This window comes from Durio zibethinus, chromosome 18, assembly GCF_047325235.1.
Source record: "Durio zibethinus cultivar Kanyao isolate XHJ-2024 chromosome 18, ASM4732523v1, whole genome shotgun sequence".
Lineage (NCBI taxonomy): Eukaryota > Viridiplantae > Streptophyta > Magnoliopsida > Malvales > Malvaceae > Durio > Durio zibethinus.
In genome coordinates this window covers 8,410,965-8,435,029 of record NC_143179.1, presented here as the reverse complement: position 1 = coordinate 8,435,029, position 24,065 = coordinate 8,410,965, and the positions used below count along the sequence as shown (strand labels likewise).

The following is a 24,065-nucleotide window of genomic DNA, read 5'->3' as shown; positions in this document are numbered from 1 at the left end:
AAGAAATTGAAGAGAACAAATAGCAAGCAATGACAGAGGCATGCATGAAGCGCATGTGATGATCGAGACCCCAAACAAAGCATAGAGCCCTCTGGGTGTTGATTGCTTCGTTGGAAAAATAGCACTGTTCCTTTTTCATCTCCAACAGGAAAAAGAAAAAGAAAAATCTCTCTCTCACAACGTACCTTATAATCCAATCCCCACCGTCCGATCTTTCCTTTGATTCTCACCATCATATGGGTGATCAATATTGGACCACATGCAGCAAGGGATTGCGAGATCTTGTCCACGTGAAAAAATCTTCCTGGCCAGGGTGTACCATGAACAGTGTTGTTTGTAGGATTGCAAAGTGAAGAGGTAAAATCAGGTGTGGCATGTCAGATCACGCGGTACTCTGCTGAGGAGGCAAGCTTCCGGTCCTACAAACTCCTTGTCCCCTGGTGATTAGACGCTACATTTCTCGTTTGGATGCACAAATTTCTATCTTCTGCTCAGGTAAGTTATTTAATTTATTGTTCCACTGTATCTCAAATTTTCTGCGCTTTTATTCTACACTTCACAATTAGCAGGAGAGGCTTAGATATTGGCTATGGCTGTCAGGCTAAGCCATTTTGCTTCATATAACTGATTTTGGAATCTAATCCATATTTTCTTATTTCCCTTGTTAATAATCATTTAAAATAGTTTGTTATTGGAAAGTTGACACCATGGTCACTTCAAGCCTTGGGTCATACTCCATTTTTTCTTCATTACCCTAGCAATTTGTGTTCATTACCCAATTAGATTATTGCCCATACTGACTGTAGAGTCAAGAATGAGTCATAAGATGAAATCAAGTTTCGAGAATTAAAAAAATATCAAGTATATATTTTTCTTATAAATATTATTTATTTTTTATATTATATTTAGTAAAATTTTATATAATATAAATAAATCAAATGATGATAATTTATTAATAAAATAAATTAAATGATAATATTTTATTAATAAATAAATTATTTTAATTTATATATATTTATTTTTAAAATTAATATTTATTTATTAATGAGTTGATTCACTCACCGTATATAAAACTTATGATATATAAACTTTTTTTTTCTCAAAGTGTCATAATTAAACTGAAAAGGGAATTAATAAAACGATCAGTTTAAGTAACCCACCCGTGGGAATTGGGATGGAACAACAGGCTCGTTCAAAAACTGAGCTTAGATTGAATATTACACGTGGCACCGTGCAATTGGTGGAACATCTACCAACTTGGGGAAACTAAGCTTTAATGGAAGCCCAGTTTAGTATCCTCAAAAGCGCACAAGTTAGAGGCACTCAGATCAGATGTCTTTGGATAAACAATGAAAACAGTTCATGTGCCTTGGAAATGGTCCCCAAATTCGATCTGAATCACCAAAAATAAAAAAAAGAGTGAAATTCGATCTCATTTTGGAAAGATACCAAAGTACTAAGATGGCTTAAAGACCATTTACACGTCACTTTAAAAAGTTGAGATTTAATGGATTTACAATTATGATGGCCATTGGCCAAAGATAGCAGGGAGGTTGGTTTAATAGTGGGATGGGACAAACGCCCTGAAGCCCTGAGTCTCTCTCCAGGAAATTAAACCTCACGATGGGGTTGTCCAAGATGCCATTCGTGAAGAAATTGGCCTGGGATAGCTTTTTCTTGGTAAGCAGCTGGTGCAATGCCGCACGTACGGGGCATGATCATGCAAAAATGGGCAATTCAAAACTTTGTTGCTACCAGGCCCTACCTTAGTGGTAATGTTTAAATCTTTCAACCGGATCTATTAGCATCAGATGTTGAAAGTACACAACGAGAATTGTTTATTTGCTGGTGGAAGCCACCTTTGCCGTGTACCTTATTATTTAACTCTAATTCAAAGTGACCGAGAGAACACTGCTGAAACCCATTGAAGAGACCAGATCGCTGACCTTTCTGCATCACTCCCATTTTTTCTACCCCAAAGGGCACAGATAGGGTTGTGGATGTTGCATCCATGATAGCTTATGTCCTGGAAATGGATGTCCATGAGCAAACCAGAAACAGGAAAACATGTGATCCTGAAATGGCATTTACCCAGGCAGACGCCCGTGTTCGATCACCCGGTAACCTTAAGCGATCCTTCTCAGCAATTCTATATTAATGTTTTCTCAAGGTTTTGGATCGAAGCAACTAGATCATGTCTACATCGGATTTGTGTCTAGGTTAATATAAAATATTTTTAGCGTATTATTAATTTTCTCATAAAATTTTGTTAATTTATCTATTTAAATTATTTTTAATAAAAAAATTTCACAAACTTTACTTGAATAAATTAGAATAAATTCTTTCCTGCCTTTCAAATCTCCTGCTTTTCTTTCCAAAGAATGTATGATGAATTATTTTCTTTTTTTTTTAGTAACAATCTAATGTATCCTAGACCACCATTACCATCTTTAAATACCCCGAAAAACCAACATCTGGACCCATCAGGACTGCCAAACCCTTCTCTTCCTACATTGACTAACGGCCATAAATTCAATTCTGAAAGCAGAAGAATTCAAAGGATTGGAATGGAAATGGAAGGTTGATTCATGAGAAAAAGAAGGGCTAATCTGGGGATTGAAAAAGACCCAGAAGAGCGACACGTAGACCTGACAATCTGGCATTGGTTCCATTGTAGGAAGATTTGAATACCTTTATATAGTGCCAAGCTTCTGTTCCCCTCCTCTTCATCTTCAAGGCGTGCAAAATTTGCTTTCATAACTTTCTTTCTTTCTCTGTATCTCTCTATCTCTTGAAACAAAGCATCACTTACTCTGTTCATGTTTCCTTTCTTTCATTTCCAACAAAAAGTGCTTGTTTCAAACAGTGACTTGTTTCTTGTTGGGAAAACCTACTGTTTCGTCTCTCTATTTTGCAGCTTTTGAACCCTTCTTCACTGACAAAAAGAACTGCCTGTTCGGTTCTTGATAGTCCCTTTGCTTATCATTTTGTTTGCCGATTTTATCTTTTGCCACACACATTTTCCTAAACGAGAAGCCATGTATAGATTGGAGAAAACACTGATGAGAGAAGAAAGATACAGGCACGAGAGAGATAACCCATCTTTTTCTTCTACTCTACTTGACAAAATCTACCGTTCCATCGATGATGATGGTGACATGAAGCATGAAGACTTGAAATTCTACAGGGAAACAATGGAAAAGAAACAAAGCAAAGGTAACATGAAAAGCAACAGAAGTAGAGGAGGACGAGGAGGAGAAGAAGAAGAGATGTCGAGATTCCAAGGAGATTGTTTGGTCGAGATATGGATGGAAAAGAAGGGTAGCGAAAAGGCAAATGGAGAAAAGAAACAGGTTTTCTCTGAGTTTGAAATAAAATCACCTCATGAACATGATCATGATCATGATGTTCTTTTCTTTAGCTCCACTTGCAGCTCATCTGATTCCAGTTCTGTTGGTTTGTCATCATCTGATACTGAATCTATGTATGGTACAAAAACAAAAGCTTCATGTTTTGTACCACCAAGGCCTAAACCTGTTAGGACCAGCGTGTTGGCTCGACCGGAGAAACCACAGAAAACAGAGAAAACAGGGAGATTAGATAAGACTCTGTTTCATGAACAGAGGGAGTTGCATATGTTTGATGATTATCACTATAATTCTGCCTCTGACCATTCACCAAAGCTTGATGAAAGTCTTTTGAAGTCGAAATCAAGAACCATGAAAATTTATGACAATTTAAAGAAGGTGAAACAACCCATTTCACCTGGTGGACGACTCGCGAGTTTCATCAATTCTCTGTTCACAACAGGTAATACAAAGAAAGCCAAGAGTTCATCTTCAATTGTAAGCGGTGATGATGAAAGAAAATTGAAGTCAGGGCAAGTCTCTACGTGTTCTTCAGCTTCCTCATTTTCGAGATCATGTCTAAGCAAGAACTCGTCTTCTACTCGAGAAAGGTTGCGTAATGGAGTCAAAAGAACAGTCAGATTTTGCCCAGTGAGCGTAATTGTTGATGAAGACAGTAGACCATGTGGGCAAAAATGCTTATATGAAGAAGAAGAAGACTCGAGTTTACTGTCGGTTTCAGTTCCAACTGCATGGAAAATTGGGAAATCGCCATCAAGAAAGTGCGAAGAAGAGCTAAAGTTTCAAAAAATGGAGAAGACAAGACGAGTGGAAGAAATGGCTAGAGAGTTTTTGAAAGAATACCATTTAAATCAGAAGGATTTTATTTCTAGGGAAACTCGCAGTAATTATATAGTGGAAGAGATGGATGAAGATGAAGACGATGCAGCTAGCTATTCAAGTTCGGATTTGTTCGAGTTGGATCACCTTGTTCTTATCGGTAATGATAGGTATCGAGAAGAGCTTCCAGTGTATGAAACTACTCATGTTGAAACAAATCGAGCCATTGCTAATGGTTTGATAGTGTAGCTAATTTTCACAAGATATACAGAACCAAAATTTTCAGCTTTACCTTTCTTTTTTTTCCCTTTTTAATTCCAGTTTTCACAAGGTGAGAACCAATAAGATTTCGCTTTCATTTTTGTCTTACTATTATTTTGTGTTTATGTGAAATGAGATGCTAAAGCTAGCCAGTATGTAAAATGAATAAAGTATTAAAAAAGGAAAGCATGGAATTTTGGTTTTATGAAAAGTAAGAAATGGGGATGCATTAGGTCTTTTGATCATGATTTGAACTGAAGAGATACTGACGGTGCCATTTAATTGAACAAGGAAAAAGAAAGAAAGAAAGAAGGGAAAATAAAAGATTGGAGATAGTAATCACAAGCAAAATGACAGGTTGAGTCTGATGGTAAAGGCAAAGGCAGATCTTCGCCCCATGGGAATAGAGAAAGTTGAGAGGAGCTTTTGCTTTCTTTTCTTTCTCTGGAATTGGATTTGTAATTTGGATTGGACCCTCTTACTTGAACATTGCGTTAGCATATCACCATTCCCCCCAACCCTCCCTTCCCTACTACCAGGACAAAAGAGCATTCTTTTGGCTTACCTATATTTCCCATTCAAGACTACTCTTATTTTTGGATCAACGGAAATATTTAATAACCTTACCTTGGAATGATTTCTTGAATAAACCCTTTTACATTATTCAATTGATAACCTCTGTTCTGACAAAAAACACTGCTGTTACCATTCATTCAGACTTTATATTCTAACCAACTAAAACTACAATAATTTCTAACAACATGAAAGGAGTACATATCCACTGAAGTTTTCAACATTTATTTCTTTTTTGAAACAAAAGTAAAATGTAAAATATGTCAGGATCAGAAACAAGCATTATCTGTTCTTTTTTTTCTTTTTCTCCTAGCCAAAGGTGGTCCACTTAATTCAATGGAATAGAACTATTTCAACAAGAAACAGAGTTATACGCTTTCTCCATTACCATTAATTTACTCTATAGGATTCCTTCTACCCTAACACTGTAAGTCAGCTCATGAATTTTTACTAGACTTTCTACGAGTAGGGTCTTGTCCAAAAGATTGCCAAATATCATTGTAGACTGGTTGCTTACTAATCACAATGGAGTGATGACCCATATCTAGTTGCAGAAATTGTGATAAATGTGAAAAAAAAAAACATTTCTAACCTACACATTATTGTGATAATACCTTGTTATTGCTTTTAATTGTTATACCAGAGATAAATAACACTATGAACACAAGGAAAGACGTAAACAAAATATATACAAGAAATATATCAAATCAACGTTTAGTTTATTCATGAAAACAAAAGTATATACTATACATTGGCAACCATGATTGACAATGGTGATGCACGTTCAATTCTTATAACATAAATTCGAAAAGCAAAAATGGAAAGACAATTTTTTTTTTAATAGATGCCCTACCAAGTTTCATGTTGAACAAACAATGCTCTCTCGAGAATAAAATCATAAAATACATATATAGAGGGTTTCAACTGTCAATTATGCTTACTAATTTTAATTAGTAGACCTAATAATTGCCTATAAAAAAACACCATTAGTACTACGTAACAAGCATGCAAAGAGTTTATAATGTTAAAAACATGGGCGTCACTCTCCCACTCAGCTGCTCTCTTAGTCAAAATCGAACATGAATCAGAGGATTATAAACTACTAAACAAGCTTAAACTACATTTGTTTAATGCGGCAGTGGATTTGTAACTTATTCAAGAATTGTTTTTTTCATGCAGCACTTTATTGTCTGAAAGTGTTGAAAGTAGTTAATTAATTTATATAATAAGATTAGAATCAAGTTATTAATATACAATCCATCAGCTGTGAACTTTGGGATAATCTCTCTCTTTCAGCTTCATTTGTTAGAGATTCCGTACAGTAGGTGAAGTGCAAGTGGGGAAGAGGTTGGCGGCAATGATGAGAGGAATAATGGTTTTGTGGAGAGGATAAAGAAAGAGTTAAAAGATTATATGCTAAACCTAGCTAGCTAGCTAGCTTAGGTCTTTTTTTGGTACATACCCTAAACCAAATTTTGGTTCTTTTCAGCTTCTTAATTCCCTTCACGGGTTTGTCCCAGTTTTTATAAGGACTCATTAGGTCATAATCATCATGTTCTTCCCCTTACAGCTATCTTGATTTGTTTAGCACCACGTGGGATAAATCCAGAATTGTCTCAGGCTTTGGGAAGTTTTAATTTGTTTGATCTCGGATATTATCAAGATTTAAATCTTGACTATTGAAATTAATAGTTCAACACTGTACCACCAAACAATGCAATTGTTGGCCATGCATTCATCTATTTTGGTGTTAAAAAAAATTATTCTTCTTGAAAGAATAGTTTATGTCACTTAATTCTCTTTCAGATGTGGGCGGAGAGAACTGCAGAGAGGGTTTTGGGCCCAAGGTGTGGTAATAAATTGTAATTGATGCACTCGAGTTATGGAATTTGGAGCATTAGCTTCAAGCTTCAAGCTTCAAGTTTCAAGTTTCTTATGTTGTGTAAGGCAGGAAAAGAAGAACAACGAACGAGTTCATAGACAGTAGGGGTTGGGTTTCCTTCCAGGGTGTATTCCATCTGGTAAAGCACTTAGGAATACGAGAGAATTACTTGAGATTTCTGTAGTTAAACCTTTTATTTTGGCAGTCAGTTTCATGATATTGATGTATTCTATGCATCTTCACTATGAAGAAAACGAGAAATCCTTATTGTTTTATCTTCAAATGAAGAGAGAAAATGCTGCCATTGGAAAATAAAACCATTCTGCAATAAAACAATAAATTCTCATTGTTTCCCTCCCTCTGCTTGCAATTAGTAATGAGTTATTACACCATAAACAGCAAGGCAAAAAACCAACAGTAAAAACATAGAATGAACAGGGCTGCAGGCACCCCAGAGCATAAGAAGGCTAGCTTATCGCATTATCAACAAGCACTGGTAACGAGTTCCCTGGTAAAAATAGAAAAGGCTAGGCAATTTTGCTGCGGATTTAATGATTGTTTGGGTATGGGGTCGGTTGTCTCTACAAACCCACAGCAGTTTCTCCAAAAAGGAAAGCTACAGCAATTTTAATTCTCATACTACATTTTTGGAGGCAGAGGCAACGTGTTAATTTTGCAGAGAAGCCCAAAGTTTTTCATGTAACTTGTCGCTATCATCAAAGTGGACTGAGCTTGTCTTCTGCTTCTTGGCAAAAGCTTTAAGAAAGACATTAGAGCTTGGGTTGGAACCAAGTCACCCCTCCCTCTTCTATGTAATAGGACGTTACTCTTTGAAAAAAAAAAAAAAAGGTAGACTGAGCTTGTTTAGCATATACTACACTATACAAGGTCGAATCTGAATATGTGGTCCATTGACCCTTTGAGGGGTAAATTCTTTACTTTTCTCCGGTCTGGCAACTGGCAAGCACTGTTTCATCTCTTGGTTTAACTCAACATTAAAACTATAAACAGATAAAATAAATGGTTGACGTAGATTGTTTTAATGATTCCATTTATCTGTTTTATTTCCTTTTTTGTGTTAATTCCATGGATGCCCGACCACCCCATGGTATACAAATAGCAAGTCGGCCCCAGAAAAACAAGGAAAATGGGTCTTTGAACTTGGGTTAGATGTTTCTGATATATTGAAAAATTATGTCTTTTGGGCTTTGATGAAGGTGACAGACCTTGAAAAGGAAGTCCAGAAACAGAAAGAAATGGGGACCATTCAAACTACTGTCTTCACAAGACCAATGGGCTCTGCCCCGCATGCTACACTGAAGAAGTGCGTATAGAGGATGGGGGAGGTGATCATGCATAACAAGCCAAGATCAAGTACTCAATAATAGATATATGAACGGAGGAATTGATTAGATTTATAGATAAAGCTTTCATGCATCACTTCATTCAAATGAAAACTGTAAACAACCCAAAGCCAACACATAAATGTCTTCATCAAAACCAAGTTCTTTCAAAGATTGATGACTAATTTCTTTCGAGCAAAGTTTTGCTGCTATCTTTTAATTGCAACCCTTCCCTTTTTTTTATTTACAACTTCTTCACCCAGACCAAGGCCTGAAACCTCAAAGACGATGAGCCAACCCATGTCCAGGTATAAATCTTGCATCTTCCTCAGTGTAAACATGAGTTTCATTCAACAGCCTGACACAAGTAATTTAACCATCTCCATTTGCTAAAAGTTTTTAAGCAACAAATTAAAGCAATACAATCCTTTAATTTATCTTAGAACAGTGAACTTACGACAAATAGACAGTCTTATTCATGGTAGCAGAGGAAAGGAATGAAGCGCCATTCAAGTAGAGTAATTCACCATCGACTCTTTCTGCTATCCTCCTGTCAATTTCCTCAGCACCAATGGAGAATGGTTGATCCGAGGCCTATATTAAAGCAAATAAAGTTAAATAAAGCTAAAGACACTAGACATTGGTCCATTTAACTTCATGAATTCGGACATTGATTTCCATACCATAACCCATCCCCAGGTATCCGCAAAAGATGGCACATGGGCTGTGTATGCCAGCACATCTGCATAAACACACAGACAGAAGAAAACCATGATTTGGTTTTATTATTCAATCTGTTGTATAGAAACTTTGAGTTGATTGATAAACTTACACTTGAAAACCTGTCTGATTGTGTTGTATATGGAAGAGAAGACCTCCTTGTGAGTGAAAATACCAGCTGGGCCAGCCTATAGGGCAGGAATTGTCTTAGATTTCATTATATTTTTTTTATTCTGATGTTAAAAAAAAAAAGAAAAGGATGGCTATGGCTTGACAGAAAGCCAACCTGAGTAACAAAAATGCCATTTTCATTGAGCTTAGGCTTAAGAATTTTCTCATAGAATGATTTTGTGTAAAGTTGATAGCAAGGACCGCCCTCAACAGGATCTGCCAAGTCTCCAACTATGATATCATATTTCTCATTCCTTCCCTCCAGTTCAGCCCTTAATGATATACACTCACTTAGATTCCAATGAAAAAACAGTGTAATATTTGGCAAATTCCTTTGAAGCAAATCGCCATCAAATAGCTCAATACTTACTTAGCATCATTAATAACAAGATTAAGCTTTTTGTTGCAAAATGCATCTCGGTTCACAGTCAGGAATCTACGGCAGAAATTGACCACTTCCTGCAAATTAGTAGCATAGAATTGTCAGAAGGTGCCATCCAAATTCAGTGGCAATATGCAGAAAATGAAATCAAGCAAGTTAATTACCTGGTCAATATCACACATGACAACTTCTTCAATTGATTTATGCCTGAGTGCTTCCCTTGCAGCAGACCCTTCCCCTCCTCCCATTATAAACACAGTTTTAGGGCTGCAGAATTGGTAAGAAAATATGTCATCAACTCTTTTTTGTTATGTCATTTTCCTTTGCCAAGCAATTATTAAAAGAATTTGAGCCTCTATTTTCTTTTGTGTCAAACAGCAGAACAAACCGTAATCCCATAAATCCAGCAGATCAAATGCTGGATTTGATTACCAATACCATCATTGACAACTTCTCATTAATTTCTTTCAGTAAACACCTATAAGATAGAATAGTTTATTTCATTGCCTGTTTTTATTAAAGCCTAGCCTTTCCCTTTCAGCTTTAAATTATGCAGTATTTAACAGATAATGTGGCCCATTTTCTAGTCAAGTTGATGACTCGTAACAGTAAACATAACAAGTAAACAAACAAAAGAAAATGCTTGAAAAACACAGGTAATGGCAATGGAGTCATGGGCCCCAGGTAACCAAAAAAAACTTACTTCGAGTGAAATAAAAGAGCCGGGTGAATTAAGCACTCGTGATAGATAAACTCGTCAACTTCGGCACTTTGCATCTTTCCATCAATCACCAACACCTTGACTCCAAATCAACCCACCATAGAACAACATTAGGCCATGGTTCCAAAATCCAAGAAGCAATTCAAACAATTGAAGATAAAGTTAAATGTATTGGTTGAATGAGTTTGCAGGATAAAAAGAAATGAAACAGAACCATGGGTATACGTACCTTTCCGAAACGTTTAGTGTCCAAAAGAGCTATATCCTGGTATTCGCTTGCGCCTTTATACAGCACACTGTTGAGAGAGATCAAGAGATGAGACTTGAGTTTAGATTGAACTATCAAGCAAAAGAAACCCAAAGTTGTTTGCTTTTGTTATGGTTTGGGTAATGTACATAAATATCAATGGTTAAGTAATCTGATTGCATGACCTCAAGCATCAAATTATGGAAACTATGTTCCATTTTTTTTTTTTTTATCTTTCTTTATTTGAGATGATGAATTAGGTAAATGTACAAAAATTTGGCTCAAACCTTTTCAAAGCAAAGGACCATTTGAGATCTTCATCAATGGTTTCTTCGTACCAAGAATCAAAATGGTGACTCTCTTCATCAAGATTTTGGTTAGCTGCTCCATTGCAAATTTTTGAGAAACCATTTGGATAGCAGATCTCCACAGCCTCACCCATGATCAAAAAAGTTAAGTGGAAATCAGTAAAGCAACTCAAACCCCCCAAAAAAGGCCAAAGAAAAGAAAGACAAAGGAAGCAAAGAACAAAAGAAGAGCAAAAGGTGGTATAGTTTGAGGATTGTAACGCCATGGATATGTGCTTTTATAGCACTTAGTAAAGAGAAATAAACACCAAAACGAGTGAAAAAAGCTTTAATCTTTTATAGGATCATTATTGTTTTTCCCTAACACGGGCAATGATTCTGTCACAGACAATCCCATGGATTTCTGTTACATTAGTGCCTCACTCACGCCAATTATCATGGTACATGGTTCATGAAAACAGTAACCTCATCAATGGTGACAACCCACCATGGTTGTTTCTTAGTGATGTTCTAAGCTGGCAGTAATGAGTTGTTTGGTTTCTCCAAGTCCATGTGTTGACATCTGAAGTTAGATTGGATGAAATTTCCAAGAGATTGACTGTCATTCTAGAATTTTGAAAGAAGCATGCGCATGATATCACAATGTTGGTGGATAAGAGGGACAAACAAAGGAAAGGAGGAAAAACAGGGGTATGTGTCCGCGTGGGATAATGGTGGGGCTCATATTGTACATGTGGAAAGATGACACGTGGAAGAAAGTATATGTGGCAGTGTATTATTGGAGGGTTTGGGTTTGGAGGGGGTAAGTGATGGGTCCATAAGGAGGGTTAAAGTGAGATATTTATGGATTAAACTTTACACTTTTTTAGGCAACCTTTTTTTTTTATCTCATTTAATTTAATGCCCGTAAAAAGGACTGTAGTGGCCTTGTGGCTAAGTGGGTATTACTACATCCATCCAACTGACAAGCCTACCAAAGAAGTAGAATGAGGGGCAGCTGGGACCCATGCAATTGAAGGGGATTTGTGGGTCCCCAAACCCAATGAAAGTGTGCTTGTGTTGTGGGAGATGAGTGCCTCGTTGAGCGTGGGGTTACAACACTTTGTAATGGAAAAAAAAAAAGAAAATTTGTGGAAATCCCACTCCTATGTTATGTCCTCTCCCCATTATATCCCCACCCCCAATGCCTTTGAGGAGATATTGTTGCTCTTTGTTAGATTTCAATATGATCCATTTGTCTATCTTCCATGCCAAAATACCAAAAGAGAAGCTTCATTCAATGCTTTTAGTTTTTTTTTTTTTTTTTTTTTAATTTGGTGGCTGGCTTTTCATTAACCATTATTACTACCAAAAACACTATTGCTTTCTTCTATATACACCTAATTCTTTTTATTTTTCTTTTGATATATAGGATATGCTCATAGAGATGTTCTTTTCAAATGCAGGGCATATGAGGCAACTGACAAGTATACAAATTTCATGAATTTGTCACAACTAATTATCTCTTTTTATCTTTGGTAATGCTAAGTTTACATCGTAATTCATAGCTAATTAACATTATTAATAGGACCTACAACAATTTCTAGAGGGCACTAGACTTGTTCCCATAGACATTTGAAACCCTAAAAGTGGCGTATACTCATGATGAACATATCCTAAAGAAATACAAAAGGAAATGCCTAAGTGCTACACTTGGGTTGGGAACTTCGGAAGAAGGAACCTTTTCTTGTAATCGGGAGACCGGACAAGGGCGCAAAGAAACTATTTTATTTATATGAATATGGGCAGTTTTGGATTCATTGTTCATTGCAAGGGCGGCTCACAAGTCACAATCGTTTTGCTACTATTTGAAAAGGTTAAACCTACCTTTGTCTATAAGTCAATGGCTTACTAATCCAAGAGGATCACCTCTCACTCAGTCAAAACGTTAATTTGAAATATATATATATATATATATCTTTTCCTACAATCGTTTTGTTTAGAGAGAAGAGTCAAACTATTGTACATTAGTTGATTGATGATATAAAAGCCTATATTTCATTTTAAAGTTCAAATAAATGATGATTTTATGTCGATTTTGTTGGTGTTGAGCACGAACTAAGGGTCAAAACTTTAAAATCATGAAAAAAAAAGAACAGTTAAGGCAAAGACAGAAATGTTCATTGCATTTACACTTTGATACTTACACTATTTTTGAATTGAGAGAAAGAAAAAAATAAAAGAAAATAAAAGAAAGTAATGGAAACAGAAAAATCTTTTTTTTTTGTTTGGATAAACTTTTAATTTAAAAGAAATGAAATTGGTGAAAATCTAATAATCTTTGATTTCTCTTGTAATCATCACTTTTTTAATACTTCAATTTGGGGGAAAAGATAAGGAAAAAAAAGTTGAAAAAATTTTATTTTTGTGAAAAGATTATTATATCCATATTTTTATTATGATATTAGATTTGATAATGTAACTGACACATTTTACAAAGATAATTTTTTTTTATGAGTATTTTATATAACATTACAGTTTATAAATATTTTATGATTTTTCAAGTCTTAACAATAAAATAAGTCAAATTATTGTCAAAATAAATTAAAAGGTTGAATTAAATACAAAATTAAGAATAAATCAATAACTAATTAATACATCTTACCGTATTAAACATACTCAATTTTATTCAAAAGATTTATTTATACAAGTTAGATAGTGTAAAGATATATTTTATATTATTTGTTATTTTATAAAATAATGTTATAATTGAAAAAAAATATTATAATGAATTATTCTTTTCGTTTTCACTATTTATCTAAATAATAGTTGTTAAAATTTCTTTCTTTTATTAATTTTAACTATCCAAAAAAATGATACATGTATCCTTTTCTTTCTTTTAAAATTTTTTTTTTCTTTATTAATATCTATTGAAACATAGCGTTAAGTCAAAGGTTAAGATTAAGGAGTTTGGAAGGAGAAAAAAAATAAGGATGTGAAGAAGAATGGGATTGGAAAGATAGTAACTAGTGAGCTCTATTTATAGGTGAAAAATGATAGCTCTGTGAAGCAAAATAATAACGTAACCAAACTAATGTGACATTGCAAACGTCAAGTTGGCCCAAAAATAAAAAACAATCCTAATTGTCTGCTGACAATATCTAATTGGAGAGATAACCAATATGTCTTTTGAACTTAAAAATACTCTTAATAATTTTATTCATTATTTTAAGGCAAGTAGATGAATTTGTGTTTTGTTTTTTAACCCATTAGTGCTCTTATCTTTCCCTTTTATATATAGTTGATTTTTTTAATTTTCTTTTCTTGAAATACCTCTTTTGGGTTTTTTTTTTTTTTGGGGGTGGGGGGGTGGGGGGTGGGGAAGGGGAATATATGGAGGTAATGGAGAATGGGGATTACGCATGAAGGCAGGCGGGCGTGCTTGGTGCTGCTGCTGCCCGCTATCATTTCTTCATTCATATGCAAAAATTCCTAATTGAGAGAAACAATGGAAAGGAAAGGAAGAGGGGACCAAATCATGTCAACTTTTTAAACCTTTTTAAGTGCAAAGCCGCCCCCTTGTGTTTTGTCTGCATTGATTGTTGTCCTAAAAAGTGAAGAGATCTTGAGTTGAATCGAATGTGACCCCAAAAATGATGTCCAACGTGAATAATATGCTAGTAAGATCATTTTTGTTTTTTGAAGCTTTAGTTTTCTTAAGACAACCAAGTGGCTCAATGTCTTATGTTGCATGTGCTTTTACCATCTCTCACAAGCACTAAATGGGTAAAAAGTGATCAAACTGGAATAATACCCAATCAACCATTTACGGATAATATTCTTTATTCATTCCATTAGATTAATTTTGTAGGAATTTAGGCACATATATTCATTGAATTGACAATAAACCTAATTAATGGTACTAAATCATAGCTACCTGCTTTTCCTTTAATTTTTTGACTATCCAGATTAAAACCCAAAACTTAAGATTATGTTTTTTAAGGTTAAAAAGGGTAAGCCTTGTGAAAACAAGATATCCAATACATTTAAGCATGAGCTCATTCTTAATCCATACAGATGTAAAAAAATTCATTAATCCATTGAAATATACTAAGAAAACGCACCCAAAATTCACCTGAACAAAGGCCAACTCCGAGAAAACATTAATTCATACATGTATGTCGTAATTGTCCTCATCTAAAGAGTTATAAACTAAAGCGAAATGACGCATTAGACTAGGTCTAGAGCAACCCGATATGGGCGGCTCTAAACCACAGGAACCTCAATATTGGTCGGGGGAAGAGGTGCTTCATACTCTTTATGCTCTACCTCATCCTTGGGAGGGTGGATCGTGACAAGATCAGGCAATGGCGTCATAGGGCCCTGCTTGCCCTTGGGATCCCAATCAAGCATGATTTTAACTTTGATACCCAGCACACCCTGAATGCATTTCAAACAGAACAAGTCCCTCAGATCCAAAATATCGTAAGGCAGAGTGAAACAAGTAGAAAAATATTACAAAAATACACAAACCAAAAATTGAGTACTCTTAAGTTACAAGCCTTAACACCAAACCTCGTAGCTGGATAACAATAGCAGCAAAACGCGACTAGAAAGACACTTTAACTGACCTGCCTAAGAAGGACATGTCTAACAGCAGAATCAATATATTCATTGACAGGATGACCGGAGGATATCATGTAGCCATCCTTGAACTTCATAGACTTAGCACGCTGAGCACGGAGCTTTCCACTTACAATTACCTGAATCCATATTCACAAAATACAACTATAGCGTGAAAATGCTTGGGTGCAAACACTCAGAAATAAGGACAAAAAAAGCTATCGGATTTACCTCACATCCCTTGGCCCCACTCTCCATGATAAATCTGAGTACACCATAGCAAGCCCTATAAACATGACAAAGTAGGATGTTTAACAGCCACAATCCAGAAAGAACAAAGGAGCATCATTTTCCCTTTTTTTTTTTAAGGGGTAGATTGAATGCTAACATACAATTGAGAATACAAAAGCTTCAAATGTCCACATGTATGATAAGTAACATTCTTAAGAGTTTGGTCAATAAAAATTCTACAATTAACTTGTTCTAGATCTAGATGAGGGAAATAAAAGAAAGAATATTTGCTAGGAATACATCAATGTTCTAAAATTAGCACACAATCAACCTAATGGAAATGTGCAGCATGCAGGAGGATATTCCAATCTCCAAGCACCTTAAATTGAGCACAAGAAGCCTGACAAGCTCCAAGAAATCTTTTATTCGGGCACTGATAACACCCCAAGGCTATCATGCAACAAAAGGGGGCTAAACAATACATCAATGACTGGACAGAAAGATGGTTGCTAGACAATTCACACATTTTGTGGAAAATATTAAAATAAACCATCATTGCATCCACAAATGTGGAAAACAGGAGGGATGTGTGAAGATGCTCTACACTACAAGATCCAACCTCTTAAAGGATATTAAGAAGCCAGCCATAGTCCCCATAACCTTTATCTCAACATACACCCTAAGACTTACAAAAATAGATAAAATAGAGAACAAACTTGTTGTTTTTAAACTATGATTCAGCAGGCAAGCACATATTGCACGCTAAGTAAATGATGTTTAAACAAATTTTACAGACTCCTACCTTATAGTGAAAAAGTATATCATCTATGCTTCCAAATAATCTTTCTTCCATAAAAAGACTCACTGTAAATTAAAAACAGAACGCAATATATTCGTTGAAATCTACCATCCAGATTGGTGTTGCAAGGAACATATATAAGTATGTTTCCTTGACCTAAGAGACTTGGACGGAATTAACAAATATAGTCATCCTCAGACACGAGAGGTACTACTTTTGGTGACCAACTCGCTGTAAAGATGACTTAGACCACTAAAAATGCGCACCAGAGTAACAAAGACGGCTTGCCAGGGTACTCAAAACTTGAAAAGAAGATATTTTGACACCCAAAACCCAAATTTTATAAAACTCGCCAATAGTAAATGCATATATGTTTATATAAGATATTAGAGTCAAATATGTAAAATTATGACGTGGCATAACATTTAATTCATTTACCTCCGAACAGCAAGGCCTCCAAGGAGTTTGTAGCGCAGAGACTCAGCCTGAGCAATGGCGCAGAGACCCCTGTTGTTAACTTTCTCAGCATACAGTTCTACACTGTTCTCTGGAAATTTGAACCGTTTCTGAACAACAGAAGTCAGCTCTCTGATCCTTCTACCCTTTTCACCTAACATCAGATCATTAAAACTCAAGTCAGAATCATAATTGAATTTTAAATTACAAGGCACAACAGAGAAGGGGAAATTAAAAACACCTCGAAAAATTGGGAGAATTACCAAGAACATTTTGAGTACGAGTGGCTCGGATGATGATCTCAGTACGCATAGGAGTAACCCTAACTTCAACTCCAGAGTATCCATCCTCAGCAAGCTCCCTTGTCAAAACCTCATTCAGCTCTGCGTAAAACACTCCATCCGCAACAAACTGTCCGTACAATCAAATCATAAATCAAAACTTGAACCATCACATGATAGCCATTCCGCCCAACTAAAGTAAACAAAATCATTTTTAAGTCATTTCAGTTTATATATATAAACATCATATCCAATATCTTCCAAATCAAAGTGAGAAAAATAGTGAGAATTATTTAAGCAATTCTAAATAATTTACAGTATATTAAGGAAAAAAGAGTCAAATTTGTTACTTTCCCTACTTAGCAACGAAACTAGGGTTCCAAGTTTCAACAAATTCTGCTAAATGAAACGAAAAAATGAAAGATAGAAAGAAAAGGGGGAACAAACCTTCCGCTTCTTGCTAATCTGAGTAGCCATGGTTTTCGGGAATCGAGACTAATGATAAGGCGAGGTTACTACTTGCTTCTGCGCCGCTTTGGGATTGATTTCCGAGTGTCTCTAGGGCTTTTAGCACGAGCGGCAAGTGATTTTCTTCCATTTAGGGGTTAGGTTTTGGGCTTTAGAAAAACGAAAGACGAAAAGATTGAATTGTTGCCTGATCCAACCCAAAATCACCTTTTTCCGGCCCAAAATATAATCTTTTCTTACATGAAATTGATAAAAATTTCAATTCAACTTAATCACAAAAACTTGGTTTATCATTGAATTGAAATATTTGTTAATCCAATCTGAAACCCATTGATGCCATATTATTATTTAGGATTTTTTTCATCATTTATCAGATAAAAAAAGAGTTATCTCCCTTTGTATAACCAAAAGAAATTAAAATTTAAAAGTTTAAGGCATTTAAAAACTAACCAACATTAACACAGAATAGATACATCAGACAAGCATCAAATGCAGTCCTCATATGTTCCATGAATCCATCTGTTAAAAAGTGGATGAAGTTATACAGGAATCCCAATTTTGTAAGATCCAATATAAATATTTAAAGATGGCAAATGTATTTGGTTTCATACCATAGTCTTAATTTTCTTACATTTGCACAGTTGGATGCATTTATCCTATGAAAGAAAAGAGAAAACAGCTGTAAATTCCGATGGGTGTTTATGTTACCTTCATATGATTAGAAACATTGGCATTACTTTTAAAGTTTTCTTTTTAATGATGATATCATGAAGAATCTCTGTCATTGTCGAGAAAATCATAGTCCCTGTCTTATTTCCGTGAGAGAAGGAACTCTATAACGTATGGATTGTGGAACTTGTCCGTGTCGTAGCTTTCTTCTTTCTATGATGTGAATTTTCACTTTGCTATAAGGTTAGGTAGCATTGTATTTTGGTCAAACAAATGCACTCAACTTCAATTATTATGTGGAAAAGTAATCAGTTTTAGCCTCCTCGAGCAATGTGTTGCAAATATGTCTTTTCAGATCACCGGTATTTAGATTTGCAGGTCAATAGTTTCCCATTGCTGTTTAAGTTAAAGAAGGATTTGGCTCCACATAGGGCTATTGCAAGAGTTACTTGGTCAACTTAATGATTGCAAAAGTTAAATTTTCCTGTGATATGCATAACGATCGCTGAGTAATTAAGTGGCTAGAAATGTGCTATTTGGCCGATGAGATCAAAGGCCAAATGTCTTTCTTTTGTTGGTTTTCAAGGAAAGATAAACCAAGTAGCATTTGTTTAGTCGTGATATTTGACTCTAATCGTGCAATTGGATGGTGTAGAAAGTAGAAACAAGAAGCATATAATGAAACAAGCATTGAAGAAGAATTGAGATAGCCGCAAAGATGGCAGGAAAGGAGGACACGGATGCGTTGTGCAAATGGAGTTGGTGCTGCTGCCTGAGAAAGGTTTAAAGCTGAGCTTCAAGTACTTAGAGATGCTACCACCTGGATAGAGATTGTCGGGGTTGCAATTTATGGAATTAATGCAGACACGATGTAAAGCTATTCATGATTACCAGTGAGCAGTGAAGCGTCTATCATATATATTGTTTCTATTATCAGTTGTATAACTTTTAATGATGGTGAATTGGTTGTTAATTACATTAGATCCATTTTTTTACCACAGTAACTTAATCAAAAGAAACAATCCAAATTAAGGCGCACCCGATCAGGAGAAAAAAATAGTCGTAATCCAGAGGAGTAAGTTATGATCAATTGTGTTTTCAGTCTGCTCAAAACTGTCAACATTAGCATTAATGACATGTAAGAAAATATGGTTTTATTATTGAAAAGAGTGTGATTTGCTTATATCACGTGTCTCTTTGGTCGCATCTTTTGGCTCTTCCGATTGACATTATCCAATTCTAAGGTCATCCTTAACCTTTGATCTTGCCATCCCAAGGTACTTAAGTAATAATAAGATAAATTTGATGCAGCAAACTGAATTTTTGCTTCTTCTGGTTATCCTTTCCTAATATTTGTGTTATCTGGTCAACAAAGGGGCTTTTCCTTTGGAGTTTTCAGATATATTTCAGAGAAAGAAGAAGTTGAAAAGTGAAGATCGAAGGTTACTTGATCAGGTCACTCACCCAAGAAAAGGGACAAAAGAGTTATTTGCAAAGTCTGAAACTTTGTGCCTCACATATATGACAGCATTGCAGCCGTAACAGTATACATAAGTTTCTTCAAATTTTCGACATAACAACAACCGCAACAATGACATTTGATGTTACTATTAATTATGCAGCCTTTTTTTGTCTTCCCCCCTCTTTCATCCTCGTCATATGATAGGGCCAACGGTGGCAAAAGTCACTAAAATGACAGCATTTATTACCAAATATTACTTATTTGAAACCTTGGGGGCAAACCCAAACTGCAAGCTGAACTTTGTTTCCAAAACTTGGGCAAAGACGCGAAGTGACAAGTTCCAGCTTCACTGCCATCGCCTTAAGAGTTGGGTTTCCACTTTATCATGCCGTTAAAGGAGACAATATCCCATAAAACTTGCTCAAATGACACAAGTTCAACTCCGTTGACAAGTTAACTAGGTATATTTCTCCTTTTTTTATACTTTTAATGAAGGCTTTGCAGGAAGCTTGACGTTTTTTTTCTATTGTAAAAATAATGATCAGATTGAAAGCATGGATTGATTCTCAATTATTAAGTAAAAGTTAATAGGATGATGATGTTAAATGTCTAAGAGTATGCTTGAATTTCTAACAATCAAGATTGAATTAAGACAATAATATGGAAATAATAACATATGCAGGGAGCTTTATTAGGTGCTTGGTGACCTAACAATCTCAGCTTTGAAAACGTATAATAATATGGGTTGAATTGCAGATCAATCCTTTTTAAATGCATTTGGACTATTATGAGATAAGAAATCTATTTATAAAAATGTTGAATTCTTTCATCAAAATTTAAAGTTCAAATCAAGATACATCAACTAGAAAACAATTTAAGAAGTTTTAACTCATTTTGGTGGATTGTTATTAAGGATTTCATCTAATGGTCAATTGCATCGAAAAAAATGCCCTTACGTACCTAACATAGCACTAATCGTCTTGGTGATCACATGCCACAACACTTTATTGTCGAGGTAAAATATTGAAAATCAGACAAGTAGAAGACTATGCGTGCACAGGCAATAACTTATCAGAGCACAAAACCAAATTGGGTTGGACAATGATATTAGTTTTGACGATAATAAAAATAATGGTGGAAGTAAGATTAATAATTATAATAGTAAAATTAAAATTAATTATATGATATGTATTTAGATATAAAAATAGTAATAATAATTAGATAAATTATAGTAAAAATAAAAAATAATTATTGAAGATATTAAATTAAAAATTATATTTAATAAAATTTTTAAATTATTTAATATTTATAAAAATAATAATTTATTAAAAATTATTAATTTAATTTATAATAAAATTTATTAATATATTATTAATAAAAAATATTTATTATTTCATAATTTTTAAATAAAAAATTAAATTATAAGAATATTTTTTATCTTTGCAATTTAACTTGAAGATAAAATAAATAAATAAAACAAATAAAACTGAACCAAATTACTCTAACGAGTAACCGACGAAAATTATATCAAACTGATAATTTATTTGGCTGTCTACGATATAATTAACACGATTCTACGTTGCAAATTGCACCCCCACCACGGCATGATACATTCCAAATGCAGTTTTAATCAATGCCATCTTATCAAAAGCACATCATTGGATCAATTAATTGGAGCAATCGTGGGTAATATTATCGTATGCACAAATTGCTGATGCCTGGGATTGGGAGTGTTTTTACATCGTACCACGCAAGTTTTTTCTGGTCCCATCGGCACACATCATGGGACAAATCAAGTGATTAAACATGGGTTACTTTTGATCGCGTGATATATAGCGTCATCCTTTTAATATCTGTTTTGTCTTTACTAGAAAGAGAAAAAATCATTGTGGAACCCATTTAATTTAATTTCCTTGCCATGACAAAGGCTTTGGAATCGCCCTATTAGTCTAGAATTAATAATTATATTACTTAAGTTAAGATCTCACCGGCAAGTTCAATTGCAGCAAGGAAATCGTGATGTAATTGGTTCTTCTCCTGTTTTTTTTTTCTCGTTTTGGTGTGGACTGAAAGTGTATTTGGTTACTTTGAGAACAAATATGGGAAGAAATTGAATAATGAATTAATTATACAAACATGTTAGCTTATTTGTTACTTTTTTTTCGTAAAAAATTATAATTTGATATAAAAAAATATTTATAAATATTAAAATTTAAATTCTAAAATAATTGATAATCTTTTATTAAAAATGATTATGTTAACTAATTGAATTAAATTTTTTAATCATTGCTTTCAAAGCACTGATGTGTCTTTCATATTGACTATGACATAGTACGGTAATAAAAAGAGAATTCACTAAAATGAACTGTTCATATATATACATATATATGTACTATGAGTTCATGACTACATAAAGAGGAAATTCAATCAAATGAATGAATGTTGCTAAAGACAACAAGGTTAGCAGATTGCAAATGAAGCTATTTCATTTTTTTAGAAGTTATTTATAATAGTTGATTTAAGGATGTCAATAGATAAAATATAGGTAGAGAAAAGCATTATTCATCCTTATTTTTAGATTTTTATATTATATATGTTTTCGTATTCATATTCATATTCAACGGATATTTTAAATTTATTCTAAGTATAAATAATCCTCATACTCGTAGCTTTTGAAAAAAAATAAAACTAAAATTTATTTTTTAAAACTTTTTTTAGTTTTTATTTTGTATATTTAAGTAATTTTTTATAAATATATACTAATATATATATTTTTCAATAAAAATATATTAATTATTATTAATCTAAAATAATAATTTATATTATTTAATAAAAAATATATTTACTAAATATATATAAATATATATATAGGGTACGAATATAGAGCACGTACTGTATTATTGTTCTCATCCCCACATCTAATAAAAATTTAAAATCATATATATCTACATCCCCATACCCATAATATAATACCCATCATCATCCCTATTTGAATAAAAAAAATTAGCTTCTTCATTAAGTATAGGTAAAATTGACATCCTCTAGCTGATTGAGGAGTTACAAGCTATTTAAAATGTTTTTTTTATAGAACTATAGTAGGTATCAATATCTAATGAAGTTCAGGCTACACTGGTAAAGTCAATATCCAAATAAGAGATTAAAGATACTATGTTCTCACTTAATAATGAGAAAGCTCTAGGGTTGGATGGATTTACAACATTTTTTTAAACAAACATAGACCACAAAAGGGGAGGATGTTTATAGGGCCATCACACATTTCTTTCACAATAATAACCTATTATTTGCTTTCAATTCAATGATTATTGCATTGGTTCCTAAATCTTTTAATCTCAGCAACATTAGGGATTATGGGCCTATCTTTTGTCACTTAAAAATAGACAAACGTATTACCAAGATTTTGGTAAATAGGCTTAAAAGACATTTACCTAGGATAATCAACTATAGCTTAAATGCTTTTATAGAAAGAATATGCATTAAAGCTAATTGTTTAATGGCTCAAGAAATGGTTAGAAGGTATGATAGAACTACTTTGTCCTTAATATACATTATCAAGATAGATCTCTAAAAATTCTTTGATTCGCTAGATTAGAGATTTATTCAAGTGATTTTGCATGGCATTAAACTTTCACCGCAATTTAGGTTGAATCAAAATGTGTATAAATACACCATGGTATTATTTATCATTTAATGGTGGATTGGTTAGATATTTCAGAGGAATTCAGGTGTAAGGCAAGGAAACACCCTTTCGCCTTATCTATTTGATTTGGCAATAAATGTGCTTTCAAAGCTTCTTGATCAACCAGTTGTGTTTAAGGTTATAGAGTTTGAGAAATATAATGGTACTAAATGCCCGATCACACATGTCACTATGTATTATAGAAAAATGACTGCCCTACGTCAGTGACGAAAAGCTACTTATGGATATGTTCCAAGACAAGCTTGTTGGGTTTACTACATGATGGTATGTCTAATTGGACAATGTTTATATTCGAATATGAAAGGACTTGATCTACTCATTTATTAATTAGTATCATTACATCATAAACTTGGTGCCTTTCTTTACAAAGCATGAAGAAAAAAGTAACAAAATCTTTCAAAAAAATATGCCTAACAATGGAGGGATATGGTTGCTCAAGTTCAACCTCCTCTTTCTGAAAAGAAATGACCATATTGTTCATTTGCACCTTAAAAGCACTCTTTTATGAGAAGATTATAGGAAATGCAATAAAGAACTTTGCTAACATATTGATTTTAGGAGAGAGTATTGAAAATACCATTAAA

The 24,065-nt window shown here is 34.1% G+C and overlaps 3 protein-coding genes across 3 annotated transcripts; 1 reads left to right on the top strand and 2 right to left on the bottom strand.

Annotated features, from left to right (window-relative positions):
* Positions 1-2,426: 2,426 nt before the first annotated feature.
* Positions 2,427-4,602, top strand: LOC111300408 (protein BIG GRAIN 1-like D). Its single transcript, XM_022896045.2, has one exon. It carries the CDS (start codon positions 3,039-3,041, stop codon positions 4,434-4,436), a length of 1,398 nt encoding a protein of 465 aa, XP_022751780.1. The 5' UTR covers positions 2,427-3,038; the 3' UTR covers positions 4,437-4,602.
* Positions 4,603-8,317: 3,715 nt separating this feature from the next.
* On the bottom strand, positions 8,318-11,291 carry LOC111300407 (thermospermine synthase ACL5-like). Its single transcript, XM_022896044.2, has 10 exons — positions 10,775-11,291; positions 10,470-10,536; positions 10,223-10,317; positions 9,684-9,786; positions 9,508-9,596; positions 9,253-9,409; positions 9,079-9,154; positions 8,930-8,988; positions 8,704-8,840; positions 8,318-8,604 (listed from the first exon to the last, which is right to left on the bottom strand). The coding sequence occupies exons 1-10, from the start codon at positions 11,059-11,061 to the stop codon at positions 8,526-8,528; spliced, it is 1,149 nt and encodes a 382-aa protein (XP_022751779.2). The 5' UTR covers positions 11,062-11,291; the 3' UTR covers positions 8,318-8,525.
* A 3,503-nt stretch (positions 11,292-14,794) lies between these two features.
* LOC111299235 (small ribosomal subunit protein uS3x-like) lies at positions 14,795-17,769 on the bottom strand. Its single transcript, XM_022894317.2, has 6 exons — positions 17,612-17,769; positions 17,147-17,294; positions 16,866-17,037; positions 15,629-15,683; positions 15,406-15,537; positions 14,795-15,214 (listed from the first exon to the last, which is right to left on the bottom strand). The coding sequence occupies exons 1-6, from the start codon at positions 17,639-17,641 to the stop codon at positions 15,041-15,043; spliced, it is 711 nt and encodes a 236-aa protein (XP_022750052.1). The 5' UTR covers positions 17,642-17,769; the 3' UTR covers positions 14,795-15,040.
* Between the last annotated feature and the right edge of the window lie 6,296 nt (positions 17,770-24,065).

What these genes read in the sequence shown, in the direction of transcription:
- LOC111300408 (XM_022896045.2), top strand. Translation starts at nt 3,039, where the DNA reads ATGTATAGATTGGAGAAAACACTGATGAGAGAAGAAAGATACAGGCAC.
- LOC111300407 (XM_022896044.2), bottom strand. Translation starts at nt 11,061, where the DNA reads ATGGCGTTACAATCCTCAAACTATACCACCTTTTGCTCTTCTTTTGTT. An exon ending in ATGGCATTTTTGTTACTCAG is followed by an intron (nt 9,155 to 9,252) that starts GTTGGCTTTCTG and finishes CCTGCCCTATAG; the next exon opens with GCTGGCCCAGCTGGTATTTT. An exon ending in AATAAGACTGTCTATTTGTC is followed by an intron (nt 8,605 to 8,703) that starts GTAAGTTCACTG and finishes TACTTGTGTCAG; the next exon opens with GCTGTTGAATGAAACTCATG.
- LOC111299235 (XM_022894317.2), bottom strand. Translation starts at nt 17,641, where the DNA reads ATGGCTACTCAGATTAGCAAGAAGCGGAAG. An exon ending in AGATTAGCAAGAAGCGGAAG is followed by an intron (nt 17,295 to 17,611) that starts GTTTGTTCCCCC and finishes TTGTACGGACAG; the next exon opens with TTTGTTGCGGATGGAGTGTT. An exon ending in GACATGTCCTTCTTAGGCAG is followed by an intron (nt 15,215 to 15,405) that starts GTCAGTTAAAGT and finishes AAATGCATTCAG; the next exon opens with GGTGTGCTGGGTATCAAAGT.